Raw genomic sequence first — 19,333 nt, forward strand, 5'->3', positions numbered from 1 at the left:
CCTCCATCACCGGGCGGAAGCCCGCTTCAATCAAGAGAAGGTGTCCATTCCCGAATGCAACATCCCCACTGCCATCTCTGCCTTCAAGAGAGGTCAGCTCCCCGACGGGGACCTCTATAAGGAGCTGGCCAAATATCAGTGCAAGACAATGTAAGACGTCATGTCCCGAGTCTGGGCTCGGGTGAAATGGGAGGAAGATGTCGCCAGTCGCGCTAAGGCGCAGGTAAAGAATGGGGTCAGACCAGACCAAACCGAGTGAGGCGAAAAACCCTCTCTAAGATCAACCAAGGATTCCGGAAACCGAAACCGGGGCAGATACCAGAACCGGCCGATCGAGAAGGCAGAAGGGATGGCAGTGTCCACATGGCCAAACATCTCTCACCTCTATGTCTCAAGGCGGGAGCTGATCAAGGTTCTGAGGCGGATGGGCCAACAGGTCAACTGGCCTCAAAAGATGAAAAAGCCCGACTCTTTCCGGAACCATGGTCTTTGGTGCGATTTCCACCAAGACCACTGTCACAAAACGGAGGACTGCGTCGCACTGAAGATCGAGGTCAATGTATTCCTTAAGAAAGGACACCTCAGGGAGTTGCTTTCCGAGAAGGCCAGGCACCATCTAAGCAAGGAGACAACGGGAAAGCCAACTGAAGCTGCTCCCGTCTCGCCACCTCGACAGGACCGAGTGATCCATGTCATATCGGGCGGCTCGGAAATCAGTAGTATAAGCCACGCAGCAGCGAAGAAAAGCCCTTGGAATGCCAAACACGGCCTAGAGGCAGCTAAGCCGAAATGCCTGCTCCTGGGTACGGATGAAATAAGTTTCACGGCCAAGAAGCAGGAAAAGGTTCTCACCTCACATAATGACGCCCTGGTCATATCGCTCATTGTAGCGAACTATCTGGTGAAAAGGATACTAGTAGATAATGGAAGCTCCGGTAATATCATCTTCCAGGACGCATACAAGGATCTAGGGCTGGAGGAAAGCACTCTAACTCGAAGGATAACCCCATTCATAGGGTTCAGCGAAGAAGTCAAGCAGACCGCCAGAGAGGTGACCCTCCCGGTATACGCTGAAGGGATCAACATGTCAACCAAGTTCCTTGTCGTTGACTACGATTCATCCTACAACATGATCCTGGGGCGACCCTGGATTAACGGCATGGTAGCCGTCCCTTCGACTCTTCACCAGATGGGGAGATCCCCTACACCCTGGGGCATAAGTGCAATCAGAGGGGATCAAGAGCATTCCTGCTCCTGCTACCAGACTACCTTGAAGGGAAAGACCAAGGTCTTATAGCAATTACAGAGGAAACCTACGGCTCATCACACCGAGTAACCGGAGGTCAAAGAAATGGACTACGTGCCATTAATCGAAGGGGACCAGACCTGACATCTCAAGGTTGGCTCCAAGCTGACCGAAGGACTAAGGAGGAGGTTAATATACTTCCTCTGGTCTAACTCTGACTGCTTCACTTGGTCCCACGCAGATATTCCTAGGATCGATCCGGAGATCATCATGGACAAGCTGCAGGTGGATGCCCTACATCAACCCGTCAGACAAAAAAGGAAGTTTGCTTCCGAAAGGGACACAATCATCAACGATGAAGTCAAAAGCCTGCTCGGCGTGGGGTTCATTCGCGAGGTGTAATACCCGAAATGGCTAGCCAACGTGGTCATAGTCAAAAAGAAGAACGGAAAGTGGAGAGTCTGCATAGACTTCACGGACCTCAACAAATCCTGCCCAAAGAACCCCTTCCCTCTGCTTCACATCGACAAGCTGGTCAACGCCACCGTGGGGCATCAGCTGATGAGTTTCATGGATGTGTTCTCTGGCTACAATCAAATACTCATGCATCCGGAAGACCAGGAGAAGACATCCTTCATGACGTCTAGAGGGATCTATTGCTACAAAGTTATGCCCTTTGGCCTAAAGTACGCGGGATCAACCCACCAACGACTGGTGAACATGATGTTTGTGGACCAGATAGGGCGCGCACCATGGAGGTCTACATCGACAACATGCTGGTCTAGTCCCTAGAGGCTGAAGACCACATATCTCACCTGCAACAAGCCTTCTCCACTCTTCGGAAGTACAACATGAAGCTCAACCCAGCTAAATGCTCATTTGGAGTTCCGGAAAATTCCTCGGGTACATTGTAACCCACTGGGCATCGAAGCTAACCCGGAGGAAGCGGGCGGCCACTATCAGGGCCATCCATTCGATCCCTTCCCCGAAGAACGTCAAGGAGGTCCAAAAGCTAACGGGAAGAATGGCGGCTTTGAGCAGATTCATCTCCAGACTCTCCGACAAATCTCATGCCTTCTTTGGAACCCTAAAAAACCCAAAGGATTTTCAGAGGATGGAAGAGTGCGAATCCGCTCTCCATCCTAAAGGTGTATCTCACCACTCCTCCTCTCCTATCCAAGCCACTACTCGGTGAGGTCCTGCTGTTATATCTAGCAGTCTCGGAGCACGCCGTAAGTGCCATCCTAGTACGCGAGGAAGGAAGCAAGCAGCTACCAATCTACTACATAAGTAAGGCTCTCCTGGATGCAGAAACCTGCTACAACCATCTAGAGAAGCTGGCCTTAGCCCTGATAGTGGTCGTCCGCAAGTTGCAGCCCTTCTATTAGGCTCACCCAATCGTGGTCGTCACATCTTTCCCCATAAAACTGGTCCTCCACAAGCCTGAAGTCTCCGGACGCCTAGCGAAATGGGCTGTGGAACTAGGGGAATATGATGTGATATGTCGATCAGCCACAGCTATAAAGTCACAGGTCCTGGCAGACTTTGTGGCCGAATTCTCCCCTACCTTGCTCCCAACTTTGGAGCAATAAGTGCGCCTCCAAAGCGAAACAAAGCATTCTCCTGCATGTCGACGGATCCAGGAACATCAGGGGAGCCGGGGTAGGAATAGTGCTTACCTCGCCGACAGCAAACTTGGCCTCAAGGGCTGTGAGGTGAAACTTCAAAGCAACCAACAACGAGAGCGAGTACGAGGCCTTAATCGCAGGGCTAACACTCGCCCGTCAAATGGGGGCAGAAAACATTCAGGTATTCGGTGACTCCCAGCTGATAATCAACCAAGTGCAGGGAGAGTACCAACCAAAGGACGACAGCATGATCCAGTATCTGGCGGTCGCCCAGCGAGTCATCAAGAAGTTCAAGAGTAGCAAGCTCACTCAAATCTCCAGGGAGCAGAACTCGCAAACCGATTCCCTGGCTAATCTAGAGTCCACCCTCGAAAGAGACAGCCAAATGAGCATACCCTTGCTTGTACTTCAATGGCCAGCCACCCTGGAGGAACCCCGGTCCGAAGAGGTCTCCGCTATCAAAGATGGTGAAACCTGGATGACCCCCTAGTCTGGTACCTTGAGAATGACATTCTCCCAGAAGATGGCAACGAGGCCAGAAAATTCAAGAACCAAGCCGCAAGGTGTTGTATCTCCCAGGAGAAGCTATACCAGAGATCCTTCTCAGTCCCATACTTGAGATGCGTCACACCTCGAGAAGCCGCTAGAATCCTTGTAGAACTACATGAAAGAGATTGTGGATCCCACTCTAGCGGCAGAAGCCTGGTGCTCAGGGCCAGAAGGGAGGGCTACTACTGGCCCACGATGGTCGAAGACGCCAACCGGGGAGCCAAACATTGCGACCAGTGTCAGAGGCACGCTCCAGTTTCTAAACTTCCTCCAGAGAACCTCAAGTCCATAAGCTCACTGTGGCCCTTCGGAAAATGGGGCATGGACATAGTGGGGAAATTCCCTATGGGGCCAGGGCAGAAGGTCTTCCTTCTGGTAGTCACTGACTACTTCTCCAAATGGGTCGAAGAAGAAGCGCTCAGACGAATAACAGACCTCCAGATCCGCACATTCCTGTGGACCAACGTAATCACTCGCTTCGGGTTCCCCACGAGATCGTCACCAACAATGGACCCCAATTCACGAGCCACAAATTCAAGGAGTTCTGCAAGGACTGGGGCATAAAGCTCACTTTCGCCACACCCCGACACCCCCATTCTAACAGACAAGCCGAATCCACGAACAAAACCGTGGTCAACATGCTTAAAAACCGACTGGAGGGTTCTCATGGGAAGTGGGCGGAAGAACTACATGGAGTCCTCTGAGCCTACCGGACCACTCCCAAAACAGCGACGCAGGAAACTCCCTACTCGCTGGTCTATGGCTCTGAGGCCATAATACCCACGTTGATGCATGTGAGAACAACGGTCTCAAGGTCTACCTCTCAAGAGGAGAACGACTAGCTGATGACGTTGAGCCTCAACCTACTCGACGAAAAATGAGAGGCCGCTCGACTAAGAAACTGGTCCTACCAGCAAGATGTCGCCAGGACGTACAACAAGAAATTCAGAACCAAGACCTTCCAGCAAGGGGATTGGGTTCTACGACGAGCAAAAAAAACGATAGGGAAACTCACCCCCCGGCTAGGAAGGACCCTATAAGATAATCGAGGTGCGGAGAGCAGGCGCCTACAAGCTGCAAGATAGCAAAAGTAAAATACAACCCAACTGCTGGAACGCCATGCACCTCAAAGCCTATCATTTTTAATACGGTACCCGGACCATGATTTCTACTATCTTACTATACACTATTTAAGCATTATGATTTCCTACTCCTATGTATGCTAAACGTCTCCGGACAAAACTTATAATAAAAAATTGTTCCGACTATGAAGGCATACGAACTGGATCAAGTCGCCAGAGACCTCCGATCCTGGCCAACCCTTGTCAAAAACTGGCATGCCCACAGAAAATCAAAATGGGTATGAGACATAAAGCAGGAATGGGTATGCGCAAGCCTGAGTATGCTGTCAAAACTACCTAAAACCCATGTGCAGCCTAAGGCGCATCGGGGTCCTAGGGTACCATAGTGAGAAGTACATGTATTAAAACGTTACGTGCTACACAATACAGGGAACACATGGTATAATTATTGCAAAAGTACTGTGAAATACATGGAGCAATTAAAACCCTACTTCTCCAGACGTGGAAAGCAGCGAAGCCTGGCACTTGGGTCATAACAGCCACACCAGCACCCTCTAAGCCTGTCAGTGACTTCCTGCAGAAGTAGAATATAACATAGGAACTCGATAGTGGCCAGCTCCCGAGCGGCAGAATGCGAAATCTAAACAGGTATCGGTAGTAGTCTTGCCTGGGAAGGCGGAGTACGGTCCCTGCGAAAATAAATATTCAAGTTTCCCAAGGAACTTCGGGTTCATATGCAAGCCCCCGATCTAAAGAGCAAACCCACGGTTCCCCACACGATTTCGGGTCCTATGTATAAAACATGAGCAAGAACCTCCGAGTTCTAATCAAAGATCTCAGGATCTAAGGAAGAACCTCCGGGTTCCTATACGGCCTCAGAGCCCTAAATATGATCATAGAAAGAGGATAGAACCCATGTGCAGCCTAAGCCGCATCGGGGTCATTACATCTCCAAGAACCTTCGGGTTCCCATGTGACCTCAGGGTCCAAATACAAACACCAGGGTCCCGATACGATCTCAGGATCTAAGGGAAAACCCTAGGTTCTCGCACGACCTCAGGGTCCAATCACGATCTCAAGAACCTCCGGGTTCCAACTACGGTCTACGGATCAATCAAAGAATATTCGGGTTCCCATACCGCCTTCAGGCTTCATTCATGATCCCATGATCTAGAGGAGAACCTCCGGGCTCCCCCACGACCTCGGGGTCCCAAATAAGACCTCATGGCCTAGGAGAACCTCCGGGTCCCAGACACGATCTCAGGATCTAAAGGAGAACCTCCGGGTTCCCCTACGACCTCTGGGTCCTGAATATGACCTCTCAATCTAAAGGAAAACCTCCTGGTTCCCAGACGACCTCCGGGTCCTTACGCGACCCCCGGGTTACGAAAACAATCTCTAGACTCCAAGAGTCCATATTCTAGAAAGCTCGAAACCTCTGGGTTTCATAGCCCATCTCTCAGGTCCTAGCTATAACCTCCGGATTCGTAGGCTACCTTCTGGTCCCTGCATAATCTCTAGGTTCGGGGCAACCCCAACATCCAAAAAATGGCCTTCGGGTTCTCACAACATCTTCTAAGGCGAAAACCTGGGTTCGACCCTCAGAGTCCCAACTCCTGATCTGTGACTCTGAAAGATGCGCCCTGCTACCTCTCAAGAAGAGAATCGTCGATGAAGACCCTGCTTTGAAGACAAGCTTAAACACACAGCTAAGAGGCCCGCTACACGGAAACTAGAACATAGTTAAAAATCCGAAGGCATTTCTTTTTAAGAGAAAAGGGGCCACAGCAGGGCCAATGTTTTACAAAATAAAAATAAGGCACGAAGGCCGGTAGATAAGTTTTAAACCCTCATAGAGGGCGAGTACAACACAAAAGAAACCCCCACAAGGGGTTAAGAGTTCTGACAAAGATTAAGGATCAGTCGGAGGATCATCAGCAGCAGGCTCCGAAGTCTTCTCGACTTCAGTCTTTCTCGGGATCATTGGCTCTCCTTCAAAGGAGGGAGCGGGAAGTCCCTAGAACTCAGCCTCAGAGGTCTTCACCATCTTCTATCGCTCCAGCGCGCCTTCAAGATCCCAGCTGTTGGTCTGATGGTTAAGCCGTTCCCTCATTAGCTCCCAGCGAGTCACCACTATGGCGCCGCTCACCGCCATAGTCTTCTCAACATCGAAGGTCTCCGCGGCGCACCTCAAGTCGCATACCTCCTCCTCCCGACGCTCCAACTGCTCCCTCAGAGAGACATTCTCCGCCGCAGCCAGCATCCCGGCCTCATCTTGGTTCCTCACTTTGAGCTTCAAAGCTTTGATCTCCTTCACCTTGGGTAGAACATTATCCTTCTCCTCGCGCAGCTGAGAAGTCAGAGCAGCCATTTCAGCCCTGAATGAAGCGTGATCATCCATCCTCTCACCAAGGTGGAACAACTGGGACATCGCCTGCACAAGAACAAACTGATCGTTAGAAAAAAACACAATACCAAAAGAAATGAAAAGGAGAACAACGTGTTACCTGAAGAAGATTGCTCTGGATGAATTGAATGGAGGCAGAAGAGTCCCCCTCTGGTAGAACCACCGGGGCCAAAGGGAACACCTTAGTGTTGAGATTAGCCAAGACAGTGGCTGGGTCACTCGACGACGAGGGAGAGACTTTCAGGGTAGATCCCGAAGCCTTATGCTTCTTTTTAGAAGAGGCTAGAGCAGTCGATCGATCGATATTAAAGCTTGACCAAACGCATTGATCGATATTCCAATAGAATAATCCGTGGACGGTTCAACAAGTGCATCGATCGATATTCCTATTGAATCATCGATCGACGCTGGTCAATAGAGAAACCTAGAAAGCGAGAGTCTAGTGGTTTGTTTATAAGTGTTGAGCTCTACAATATCATGCATACAACTTGTTAGGCATCTGTAGGATTACAACTGAAGCTCTTATTTGAGAGAGTAATTCACTCCTTAGGGTAATTTGAGTGAGATCATTCGTGGAAGCCTTTCCAATCTTGGTCATTGATCCTGCAATAAAAGCAGACTTTGACTGAGAGAGAAATTAGTAGAAAGAGAGGAAAGGAACTTCCATTTACCTGCAGGTTCAGATACTTATTTGAGCATCCTTGCATCATGTGATCGATACTCCCAAGGTAAAACCTACACTTTTATCTATGTAAGAAATGAGGTTGGTAGAGGGTATTATCAGATAGGATTTGCTAAGTTGTTGGCCAGATGAATTTGGTTGCTATACTAGGATATTGTATGATGTGCTTCTAAAGTTAGGATTTCATTGATGCGGTTAGCAACATTATAGAAGTGATGATTCTAAGTTTAAAGATTAGGTGAGTCCCTGTTTTTTTTTTCAAACCTCTCTCAGAGAGACTACTCTTATTTTTCTTGAGGACAAGCAAAAGGGTAAGTCTGGGGGAGTTGATAGGCATACGAACTGGATCAAGTCGCCAGAGACCTCCGATCCTCGCCAACCCTTGTCAAAAACTGGCATGCCCACAGAAAATCAAAATGGGTATGAGACATATAGCAGGAATGGGTATGCGCAAGCCTGAGTATGCTGTCAAAACTACCTAAAACCCATGTGCAGCCTAAGGCGCATCGGGGTCCTAGAGTACCATTGTGAGAAGTACATGTATTAAAACGTTACGTGCTACACAATACAGGGAACACATGGTATAATTATTGCAAAAGTACTGTGAAATACATGGAGCAATTAAAACCCTACTTCTCCTGACGTGGAAAGCAGCGAAGCCTGGCACTTGGGTCATAACAGCCACACCAGCACCCTCTAAGCCTGTCAATGACTTCCTGCAGAAGTAGAATACAACATAGGAACTCGATAGTGGCCAGCTCCCGAGCGGCAGAATGCGAAATCTAAACAGGTATCGGTAGTAGTCTTGCCTGGGAAGGCGGAGTACGGTCCCTGCGAAAATAAATATTCCAGTTTCCCAAGGAACTTCGGGTTCATATGCAAGCCCCCGATCTAAAGAGGAAACCCACGGTTCCCCACACGATTTCGGGTCCTATGTATAAAATCTGAGCAAGAACCTCCGAGTTCTAATCAAAGATCTCAGGATCTAAGGAAGAACCTCTGGGTTCCTATACGGCCTCAGAGCCCTAAATATGATCATAGAAAGAGGATAGAACCCCTGTGCAGCCTAAGCCGCATCGGGGTCATTACATCTCTAAGAACCTTCGGGTTCCCATGTGACCTCAGGGTCCAAATACAAACACCAGGGTCCCGATACGATCTCAGGATCTAAGGGAAAACCCTAGGTTCTCGCACGACCTCAGGGTCCAATCACGATCTCAAGAACCTCCGGGTTCCAACTACGGTCTACGGACCAATCAAAGAATATTCGGGTTCCCATACCGCCTTCAGGCTTCATTCATGATCCCAGGATCTAGAGGAGAACCTCCGGACTCCCCCACGACCTCGGGGTCCCAAATAAGACCTCATGGTCTAGGAGAACCTCCGGGTCCCAGACACGATCTCAGGATCTAAAGGAGAACCTCCGGGTTCCCCTACGACCTCTGGGTCCTGAATATGACCTCTCAATCTAAAGGAAAACCTCCTGGTTCCCAGACGACCTCCGGGTTACGAAAACAATCTCTAGACTCCAAGAGTCCATATTCTAGAAAGCTCGAAACTTCCGGGTTCAGAGCCCATATCTCAGGTCCTAGCTATAACCTCCGGGTTTGTAGGCTACCTTCTGGTCCCTGCATAATCTCTAGGTTCGGGGCAACCCCAACATCCAAAAAATGGCCTTCGGGTTCTCACAACATCTTCTAAGGCGAAAACCTGGGTTCGACCCTCAGAGTCCCAACTCCTGATCTGTGACTCTGAAAGATGCGCCCTGCTACCTCTCAAGAAGAGAATCGTCGACGCAGACCCTGCTTTGAAGACAAGCTTAAACACAGAGCTAAGAGGCCCGCTACACGGAAACTAGAACATAGTTAAAAATCTGAAGGCATTTCTTTTTAAGAGAAAAGGGGCCACAGCAGGGCCAATGTTTTACAAAATAAAAATAAGGCACGAAGGCCGGTAGATAAGTTTTAAACCCTCATAGAGGGCGAGTACAACACAAAAGAAACCCCCACAAGGGGTTAAGAGTTCTGACAAAGATTAAGGATCAGTCGGAGGATCATCAGCAGCAGGCTCCGAAGTCTTCTCGACTTCAGTCTTTCTCGGGATCATTGGCTCTCCTTCAAAGGAGGGAGCGGGAAGTCCCAAGAACTCAGCCTCAGAGGTCTTCACCATCTTCTATCGCTCCAGCGCGCCTTCAAGATCCCAGCTGTTGGTCTGATGGTTAAGCCATTCCCTCATTAGCTCCCAGCGAGTCACCACTATGGCGCCGCTCACCGCCATAGTCTTCTCAACATCGAAGGTCTCCGCGGCGCACCTCAAGTCGCATACCTCCTCCTCCCGAAGCTCCAACTGCTCCCTCAGAGAGACATTCTCCGCCACAGCCAGCATCCCGGCCTCATCTTGGTTCCTCACTTTGAGCTTCAAAGATTTGATCTCCTTCACCTTGGGTAGAACATTATCCTTCTCCTCGCGCAGCTGAAAAGTCAGAGCAGCCATTTTAGCCCTGAATGAAGCGTGATCATCCATCCTCTCACCAAGGTGGATCAACTGGGACATCGCCTGCACAAGAACAAACTGATCGTTAGAAAAAAACACGATACCAAAAGAAATGAAAAGGAGAACAACGTGTTACCTGAAGAAGATTGCTCTGGATGAATTGAATGGAGGCAGAAGAGTCCCCCTCTGGTAGAACCACCGGGGTCAAAGGGAACACCTTAGTGTTGAGATTAGCCAAGACAGTGGCTGGGTCACTCGACGACGAGGGAGAGACTTTTGGGGTAGATCCCGAAGCCTTATGCTTCTTTTTAGAAGAGGCTAGAGCAGTCGATCGATCGATATTAAAGCTTGACCAAACGCGTCGATCGATATTCCAATAGAATAATCGGTCGACGGTTCAACAAGTGCATCGATCGATATTCCTATAGAATCATCGATCGATATTCCTATAGAATCATCGATCGACGCTGGTCAATAGAGAAACCTAGAAAGCGAGAGTCTAGTGGTTTATTTATAAGTGTTGAGCTCTACAATATCATGCATACAACTTGTTAGGCATCTGTAGGATTACAACTGAACCTCTTATTTGAGAGAGTAATTCACTCCTTAGGGTAATTTGAGTGAGATCATTCGTGGAAGCCTTTCCAATCTTGGTCATTGATCTTGCAATAAAAGCAGACTTTGACTGAGAGAGAAATTAGTAGAAAGAGAGGAAAGGAACTCCCATTTACCTGCAGGTTCAGATACTTATTTGAGCATCCTTGCATCATGTGATCGATACTCCCAAGGTAAAACCTACACTTTTATCTATGTAAGAAATGAGGTTGGTAGAGGGTATTGTCATATAGGATTTGCTAAGTTGTTGGCCAGATGAATTTGGTTGCTATACTAGGATATTGTATGATGTGCTTCTAAAGTTAGGATTTCATTGATGCGGTTAGCAACATTATAGAAGTGATGATTCTAAGTTTAAAGATTAGGTGAGTCCCTGTTTTTTTTTCAAACCTCTCTCAGAGAGACTACTCTTATTTTACTTGAGGACAAGCAAAAGGGTAAGTCTGGGGGAGTTGATAGGCCATGGATTTTACCCACTTTTAGCCATGGTTTATATATGTTTTTAGAGTCTTTAATATACATTTGGACCCTTTTTAGAGTAATTACAGGTTCATGTACTTACTTGAGAAAATGATGTATTTGGCGCAATTTGGAGACTTTTCGAGTGCTTTGCTGGAAACAGAAAAGGAGTCAATTATTGAGTCAGAATATCGACCGGCGAGTACCAAGAATAATCGATCGACGGAAGGTTCTTACCATCGATTGACAGCGAAGCCACCCGCGAGTTAATGATAATTTAGAATATTGCAAGTTTCACAAAAGTTCCAAAAATTCCATCTTAAGTCTCTGGCCGCCTGTGAGGCTATATTATTAGGGTTTTGTATCATTTTAGAGGCAGACTTGCCTAGAGACCTTTTAGACCTAGTTTGGAGAGAAGTAACCCTTCTACCATTGGAGAGAGAGCTTAGGATTGTTGAGAGAGATCTGAACTTCATAACAAAGAAGATCTTGAACTTCCTTGCTTTCTTTACTTTGTTTATTGTTTCTCTTGCTATTCATTTATTTAAGTATTATTTAGACCACCATAACTATGTTTCTTCCGACATATGTCATGTTCAGTTTCCTGCTCCCTTTGGAGATATGTGAGAACCTTGCGAGTGCCATCGCACAATTCTGGTGGAGTTCAAATCCACCAAAGCGTGGGATCCACTGGGCTAAATGGGAAAAGATGTGTGCCCCTAGAGAGGAGGGAGGTATTTGTTTTCGCATGATCCACGAATTTAACCTTGCTCTTCTGGCGAAACAGCTTTGGCGTCTTGTACAATTCCCAGATTCACTAGTGGCGAGAGTTCTTCGGGGAAGATACTATCGATTGAGTTCGCCTTTGCGAATCGGTGCAGTGGATAGCCCATCATATGTGTGGACGAGTATCATAGCGGCGAGAAAACTTTTACTCTTGGGCATCAGGAGTAAAGTGCACTCAGGATATGAAATTAATGTTTGGCAAGATCCATGGATTTCTTCGATTCCAGCAAGACCAGTGTGCTCCAGAGCCCCAGTAGTTAATACAAAGATGTTAGTCAGTAATCTTACTGATTTAGAAACAAAGGAGTGGGATACTCGAATACTGGAACAGTATGTAGACCAAGAGGATATATCAATGATTCAGAGTCTGGCCATAAGCCCTACTCATCGACGCGATACTTTTTCCTGGAGCTACACCAAAAATGGACAATATACTGTCAAATCAGGATATTGGGTAGCTACAAATATTCTGAGAGATGTGGAGGAAAAAGAAGTTGTTGAGCCCAGCATAACCAAACTTTAAGCCTTTGCTTGGAAAGTCAATGCACCACAAAAGATTTGTCATCTTATATGGCAACTTATCTCTGGGCAGGTAGCTGTCACAAGGAATCTGGTACGTCGCAATATGCGATGTGATAACTACTGCCCAAAATGTGGAGATCCGGAAGAGACAGCTACTCATGCAATCTTTGAATGCCCACCGGCAGTACAAGCATGGGAACTGTCATCAACACCGTCAAGGTCTCAGACTTTCCCTACTTCGAGTATCTACACCAACATGGATTATCTCTTTTGGAGGAAGAATAGTATTATGGAACTACAAAATGATAGAGACCCATATCCTTGGATAATTTGGTACATCTGGAAAGCAAGGAACGATTAGCTGTTCAGAGGTATAGATAGGGACCCACTGGAGTTAGTCAGATATGCAGAGAGTGAGTGCCAGGCATGGTATAGTGCAAAGGAATCTACACCTGCTCCTCCACAGACACAAATGGTTGAAGAAACACAAGCCTTAAGCTTGGAGAACATCTGTATGGTGGATGGTTCATGGACCTCTACGGATCAATTCAGTGGAATTGGATGGGTATGGAAGGATGACAGAGGGAGGATACAACTAATGGGGACAAGGAACTTAAGGAGGCGCGAAACGTCACTTCACTCTGAACTGGAAGCATTAAGATGGGCAATGGAGAGCATGCTACAGCACTCGACATGTCAGAAATTTGGAAAGGATTGCAAGGACCTGATTGCAATGGTGAATAATCCACAAGCATGGCCAAATTTCTCGACTGAGCTGGAGGTCATTCAAATTCTCAAGATGTGTTTTTCGGACTTCAAAATTCAATACTTCCCAAGGGTGCAAAATGGAATTGCTGACTCGCTAGCTAGGAATGTCCGTTCTTTTCAAAGATCTTTGTATTTTGTTGGTTGTTCTATTCCGGTCTGGTTACCCAGGCCACCTCAAGTTTGAGTAATAAAATAGCCGTTTGTTGCCAGAAAAAAAAACTATGTTTCTTATGAATATGTTTGAGTAGTCTTACTGTTAGATTTAGGTTTCTCATAAGGTTGATTTATGTATTGCTAACATGAACTGTTGTTAAGGTGTTTAAAATATAGTTCTTCATGTTCTTAATGTTAAGTTTAGGAATGATCACCCTTTAACTTAGATCCTAGGATTAATTGAGACAAGCAATAGCTTAGCCCAATACCTAAAACTAAACTAGTATGATCTAACTGACTAGATACACATGAAATTTGGTCAAGTAAGTTAGAGAACACTAATCAAACCCGCTCGTAAAGCTTTCTAGAAGAAGCATCGATCGACGCGACAATCGCTGTGTCAATCGATATTTTGAAAGGTGTATCGATCGATATTTTTTACGAATCATCGATCGAAACTTTCTCGTGATTGATATACGAAAGTTGAAATCTGAGATCTCGATATAGATAATCCAATTGATTTTACCCAAGTTTGCGTTCGAGAACAATTAATATCTATAAACCCCTAATAACCCAAATAAGTTGCTTACTTATCATACCTAAGATGATACCTAAATCTAGCTATTTTCCCAACTGTTAACAACCTCAAATCAAACCAATCAAACAACTACCTTGTTCACCACTTCATTTACTGCTTAGAACCTATTAATCTAACTTTATTTCGAAGTCTATAAATCTATTGTGTAATCCTAGAGTCTTTGTGGATTCGATCCCTAAGTACTACATCTGAACCTCTTATTTGAGAGAGTAATTCACTCCTTAGGGTAATTTGAGTGAGATCAACGCATTAGTCGAATACAACTCTGGGAGAACCAAAAATCCAGGGACTGAAACATGCAGCGTAGTTAAAAGAGCATGTCGACGGCTCAGAGCGTCACCTTATGTTTGATCACAAATTTAAACTGTTGTAAATATGCAAACCACAAAGCATGTCTTGCAGACACTTTATCTTGGGAACCCATATGCTTTAAAGCATCACGATCGGTAAAAAGAATAAATTCCTGGTGAAAGAGATAATGACGCCCATGTTTAATGGCTTGTACCACTGCATATAACTCAATATCATAAGTGTTATATCGGCCTCTCGGACCTGTAATGTTCACTACAAGGGGAGGGGGTAAAGATAGCATAAGAAGATAGTGTTCTGGTCGAGAATGTTATCTTTGACATAACTCGTAATTTAAGGTAGCGTTTTTTATTCTCAATGCTATAAAAAACCGCATATATAATAGTATTGCAATTTCAAAAACGCTATCTTTACCAAGGCAAAAAATTATTGCTTTTTTTTAACCCTCATTTCATTTTCCCTCTCACTTTATTTAATTTGCCTCCAAAAATCCCCAACGCTAAAATCATAAACATTACATTTATTCTTTAAATATTTACATATATAAAAAAGAAAATTTTCTATTGGTTGAAAGTAACACACAAGGATTACAATCTCTACCCTTAATTGTTTTTAATCCAAGGCTGGAGATTGTGTTTTGTCCTCTCCTTTTGTCTTCTGAAACACGACAGAGAGAAGAGAGAAGAGAGAAGATAGATGAGAGATTGCAGGAGGAGGAAGAAGGGACCGGCCTGAGTTCGTCGCCATCGTCACCAGTCTGAGTTCGTCGCCATCGTCAGGAGTCTGATTTCGTCGCCATCGTCACCTGTCTTTACTCATCGTAACTTTGTTCTTCCGGAATCTGTACTCCTCCTGAGAACGCCTCTCTCCCCTCTGCAGAGCCGAATCCGAACCCAACCACCTGAGCTCATGGTTCAATCTCCTCCTCAACGCCCTCGCTACTCAATCTCCTCTCGTGTTTGCTCCTCCGGTTCTCTCTCTCTCTCTCTCTCTCTCTCTCTCCAGATTCACTTTCCCAAAACAACAGATCTGAGCTCGAACCTTTTTGTTGTTTACCGATTCTCCTCCGGTCAATTAGAATGAATCTTCGGATGCTTTGACTGATCCATCCGGTCAAACGGTCTCTATCTCTATTTCCTTGTGCAGAGAAGGAGAAAATCGTTTCTTCTTCTTCTTCAACTTATCTGAAACAAGACATGTTTCTTCTTCTCAATCCTCGGGGCGAAGATGATTTCACCAAAACCCATCTCCAGGTTAGTTGTACTCTCACCAAACCAAGTTTAAAGTTTTGATCTTTTTCGCTCATAAGCACTCGTTGTTTTCTTCGAATCAGCAAGTGCTCAAGTTGTATAGTAAAGAGCTACCAGACAAGAACTACCACTACAAGAAAACATGCATTTCCCGACTGCAAAATCAGTAGCTAATCAGTCGCAAAATGTACGGTTACGACTGATTTGCGACTGATACATGTAGTCACAAATCAACGTGTCGCAAAAACTATCAGTCGTAAATCAGTCGCAATTTTACGACTGATTTGAGACTAATTTGCGATTAATGTTATTGGTCATAAATCCGTCGCAGTTCAGACGCCAAATTTTACGACTGAATTACGACTTCTTTTGCGAGAACGGATTGTAGTCGTTATTTGGTCGCAATATTTAGTGACTAATTTACTACTACAGTTTTAGAATCACCGTTGCTAATTAGTCGCAAAACGAAAAATTAAAAACAAAAAAAAAATTAAAATTAAAATTAATAAATTTATTAAAATTTAAAATGATTTATATATATTAAACTGGTTTAAATTAAAACTGAGACAGATACATAATTACATAAATACAAAAAGAAAAACTAAATCAAAGACCAAAACTATTTGGTCAAGAAAATGAATCAAAACTTAAATCTAAGCCGCTGTTATTAGCATACGGAAGCTAACACTAAACCTAAATCTAAACCTAACATAAACTTCGTTTGTTTCTTCAGCCGCCACGCGAGCAAGGAACTTCGCGGACGTGAGGAGCCATTACGGAGCAGACGAGGAGAGGGGGCGTGATCGAGCAGAGGGGGAGAGGACGTGTCATGGAGCAGAGAAGAGGAATAGAGACGTCACGAGGAGAGAGGCATTGGAGGAGATGAGGCGGAGAGTAGGCTGTCGTCGTCGCTGTCGTGGGCTTCATGAGCTTCTCCGTAAGGTCGTCGGTTTGTCAGCGAAGAAGAATGATGAGTTAGATACAGAGGAAGATATCAGAGATGATGAGAGAGATGAGAGTGAAAGAGATTGTGAATTCTCGTGAGACAAAGAAAGAAGAAAAAAGAGATAAAGACGAGGAGATGAGATGAAGACACGTGTGAGGGAAGGGATGAAGAAACAAGCATCGGATGGTTATAAAGGTGATCCGTGTGATGCTTTGTTCAACCAATAAGAAAAGAGGAGAGGGATTATTAACTAAAGTTTATTTTGTTTTAGTTTAATATTATATGGAGGACAATTTCTTTTAAAGAAAATGTATGTAGGAAATGTTACAGCGAAGTTTTAGAAAGGTTAAAGCAAACAATTTATTTTTATGATTTAAGGTTTAGACTTTAAAAATATAAAGTTTAGTGTTTATAGTTAATTAAAGGATATAAGGTTATGGTATAGGACTTAGATTAAATTTTGAAAACAAGTATATGATTTGAGATAAAATTTTGAAAGATTAAGTTTATAGTTTTATATTGAAGATTTGGAGTTTAAGTTTTGAGACAAAAAAATTTATAAGACAAATCTGTAAAATGTATGTTTAATATTTGGTGTTTAGCTTTGAAAATGTTAGAGGAGTTTAGTTTTAAATTTGGAATATAGGGTTTACGTTTAGGTTAAGGGTTTTGTGTATACTAGTTATAGATTTAATATTTGAGGTTAATTATTGAAAATTTAATTTTAAAGATTAAATATTTATTTATAATATTTGGAGATTAATTTTTAGTTTAGTGTTTATGACATAAGGTATATAGTATATATGAAGTTTATATTCATGATTATTTTATGATTATATCATTTTGAAAAAATATTTTAAGTTTAAGTTTAGTTTAGATAATAAGATTAAAAATATTAAGATCATAGTTTTATATGTAGATTTAAATTTGGGGTTTAGGGTATAGATGCTAAAAACAGAGTTTAGGTAATTAGCGACTAAACTGCGACTATTTACTATGTTCGGTAACTGTAGTCGCAAAACAGTTTCTATACCTCAAACATATTCTTAAATTTAGGGTATAGAGTAAGTAGTCGCAGAACAGTCGCTATTTTAATGACTATTTTGCGACTATAGATTCCGACCACAGTAAATAGTCGCTAATTAGGTATTAATTAGCGACTGTTCTGCGACTGATTTACTTAGTCGCATATTAGCAACTGATTTGCGACTGACACGCATTAATAACAAAACTGTCGCGAAAATATCGTAAAACAGTCGCAATATTTGGCGACTGCACAATCAGTCGCAACATGTAGTCGGTAATTTCATGTTTTCTTGTAGTGTACGCTTCAAACACTCGGAAGCAATCTACTTCCTTGAGAGATGTGTCTCTAAACGGTAATATTCTCCACTTAACACTCTCTCTCTCTTACTTTATCAAGTCTTTTGATTCTTCATTTGCGTTGTGATATTTCTTGCAGCAAGTATTGTTCATTGGTTCTGAAGTCCAGAGTCTCTGATGAATCCTTTCATTTTGTATTCATGATTGATGTTTGTTATTGTAGGTGCTTTAGCTGTTAGCTCTGATGATCGTTACTTAGCGACTAGAGGAGTTGATCGCCATGTTCATATATGGGACGTTCATACCAGAGAACATGTCCATGTTCATATAAAGTCCAATTTTTGTTTTGTGGTTTCTTCCGTCAAGTCTCAGCTTTTTATGATTATGTGTCTACAGGCCTTTACAGGTCACAGGAACACTATTTCTTCCCTATGATTCAGACACGGAACCGCGGAGCTCTACTCTGGTTCATTTGATCGAAGTGTCAAGGAGTGCACTTACGGTTGGGAGAGATACAATCATGCAGTTACACAAGGTAATATGCTGTCTTTTTTTTTATCTTCCATTGTTGAAGATGATGTTAGATGCCTGAGACAAGTCGTCCGATTTACCATGCACCTGCATCTGACTCTGTGCGTTCTACAATCTATAGTCTGATTATAGTTGTGTATTGTGTTACATGCTTGATTATATTTGTTGACCTTTGAATTGTACAATTTTGTAGGAGAAGGCTCCCTATGTAGCTAAGGCTAATGAGTCGCAAGGTTGAGTATAAGAAGACGAGAAACTCCGAGTTGCCCGAGTCATTCACAAGAAGAAGAGGAGGAGAAGAAGAAGAAGAAGAAAAAACTTCGTTGTTGCCTAAGAATGACGGCTGTGGCTGCAGTCTAGTGTTTACGGTTTAGACTTTTGGTTAAGTTTTGGTTTAGGTTTTAGTTATTTTTTAATAATGCTACAATATCAAATATTATCTGCTATTATAAATTATACAATTGCACAACTATGAAAACGCTATCAAAAGACTTAATTAATACAGCACAAAAAACGATATATAAAGTGCCAGAAAAAAGATTGTCGGGGCACACACAACGTTCGCCATAACGCTGCGCTATCCTGCAATAGCATTTTCTTCATGCTATATATGTGACGTTTTCTTGTAGTGGTACTCACTAAAGAACGCAATAGGTTTACCATGTTGACTGAGAACTGCATCTGAATGCAATTCAAATGGCTGCGCAAAGTCTGGCAGAGAGAGTACTGGAGCTGACGTTAACTTGCTTTTAATAGTGTCAAAAGCTTTCGCAGCCTCCGCAGATCACAGACTGTGATCGGGGCCATGATACTGCTAAAGTGAGCTACAAAACACCGATAGAAAGCTTCTGACATCAGTGATTGTCTTTGGCGTTGGCCAGGAACTAATGGTGATCACTTTGTCGGAATCCACCTGCAACCCTTGTTGTGAGATAATGTAACCCATAAATAACACTTGTGAAACACCAAAAGCACACTTCTCGTTG

At 44.2% G+C, this 19,333-nt stretch overlaps 1 protein-coding gene and 2 long non-coding RNA genes across 3 annotated transcripts; all 3 read left to right on the forward strand.

The window, feature by feature from the left end:
• Positions 1-349: 349 nt before the first annotated feature.
• Positions 350-1,297, forward strand: LOC111211078. The gene has a single exon (XM_022711944.2). The coding sequence runs from the start codon at positions 350-352 to the stop codon at positions 1,295-1,297; it is 948 nt and encodes a 315-aa protein (XP_022567665.2).
• A 13,173-nt stretch (positions 1,298-14,470) lies between these two features.
• On the forward strand, positions 14,471-16,183 carry LOC125584005. Its single transcript, XR_007321015.1, has 2 exons — positions 14,471-15,550; positions 15,631-16,183. It is a non-coding gene; the product is annotated as an uncharacterized LOC125584005 (long non-coding RNA).
• Positions 16,184-17,846: 1,663 nt separating this feature from the next.
• LOC106379531 lies at positions 17,847-18,819 on the forward strand. Its single transcript, XR_001276083.3, has 3 exons — positions 17,847-17,872; positions 18,040-18,351; positions 18,541-18,819. It is a non-coding gene; the product is annotated as an uncharacterized LOC106379531 (long non-coding RNA).
• The last annotated feature ends 514 nt before the right edge of the window (positions 18,820-19,333 follow it).

Source organism: Brassica napus, chromosome C3 (assembly GCF_020379485.1).
Source record: "Brassica napus cultivar Da-Ae chromosome C3, Da-Ae, whole genome shotgun sequence".
NCBI lineage: Eukaryota > Viridiplantae > Streptophyta > Magnoliopsida > Brassicales > Brassicaceae > Brassica > Brassica napus.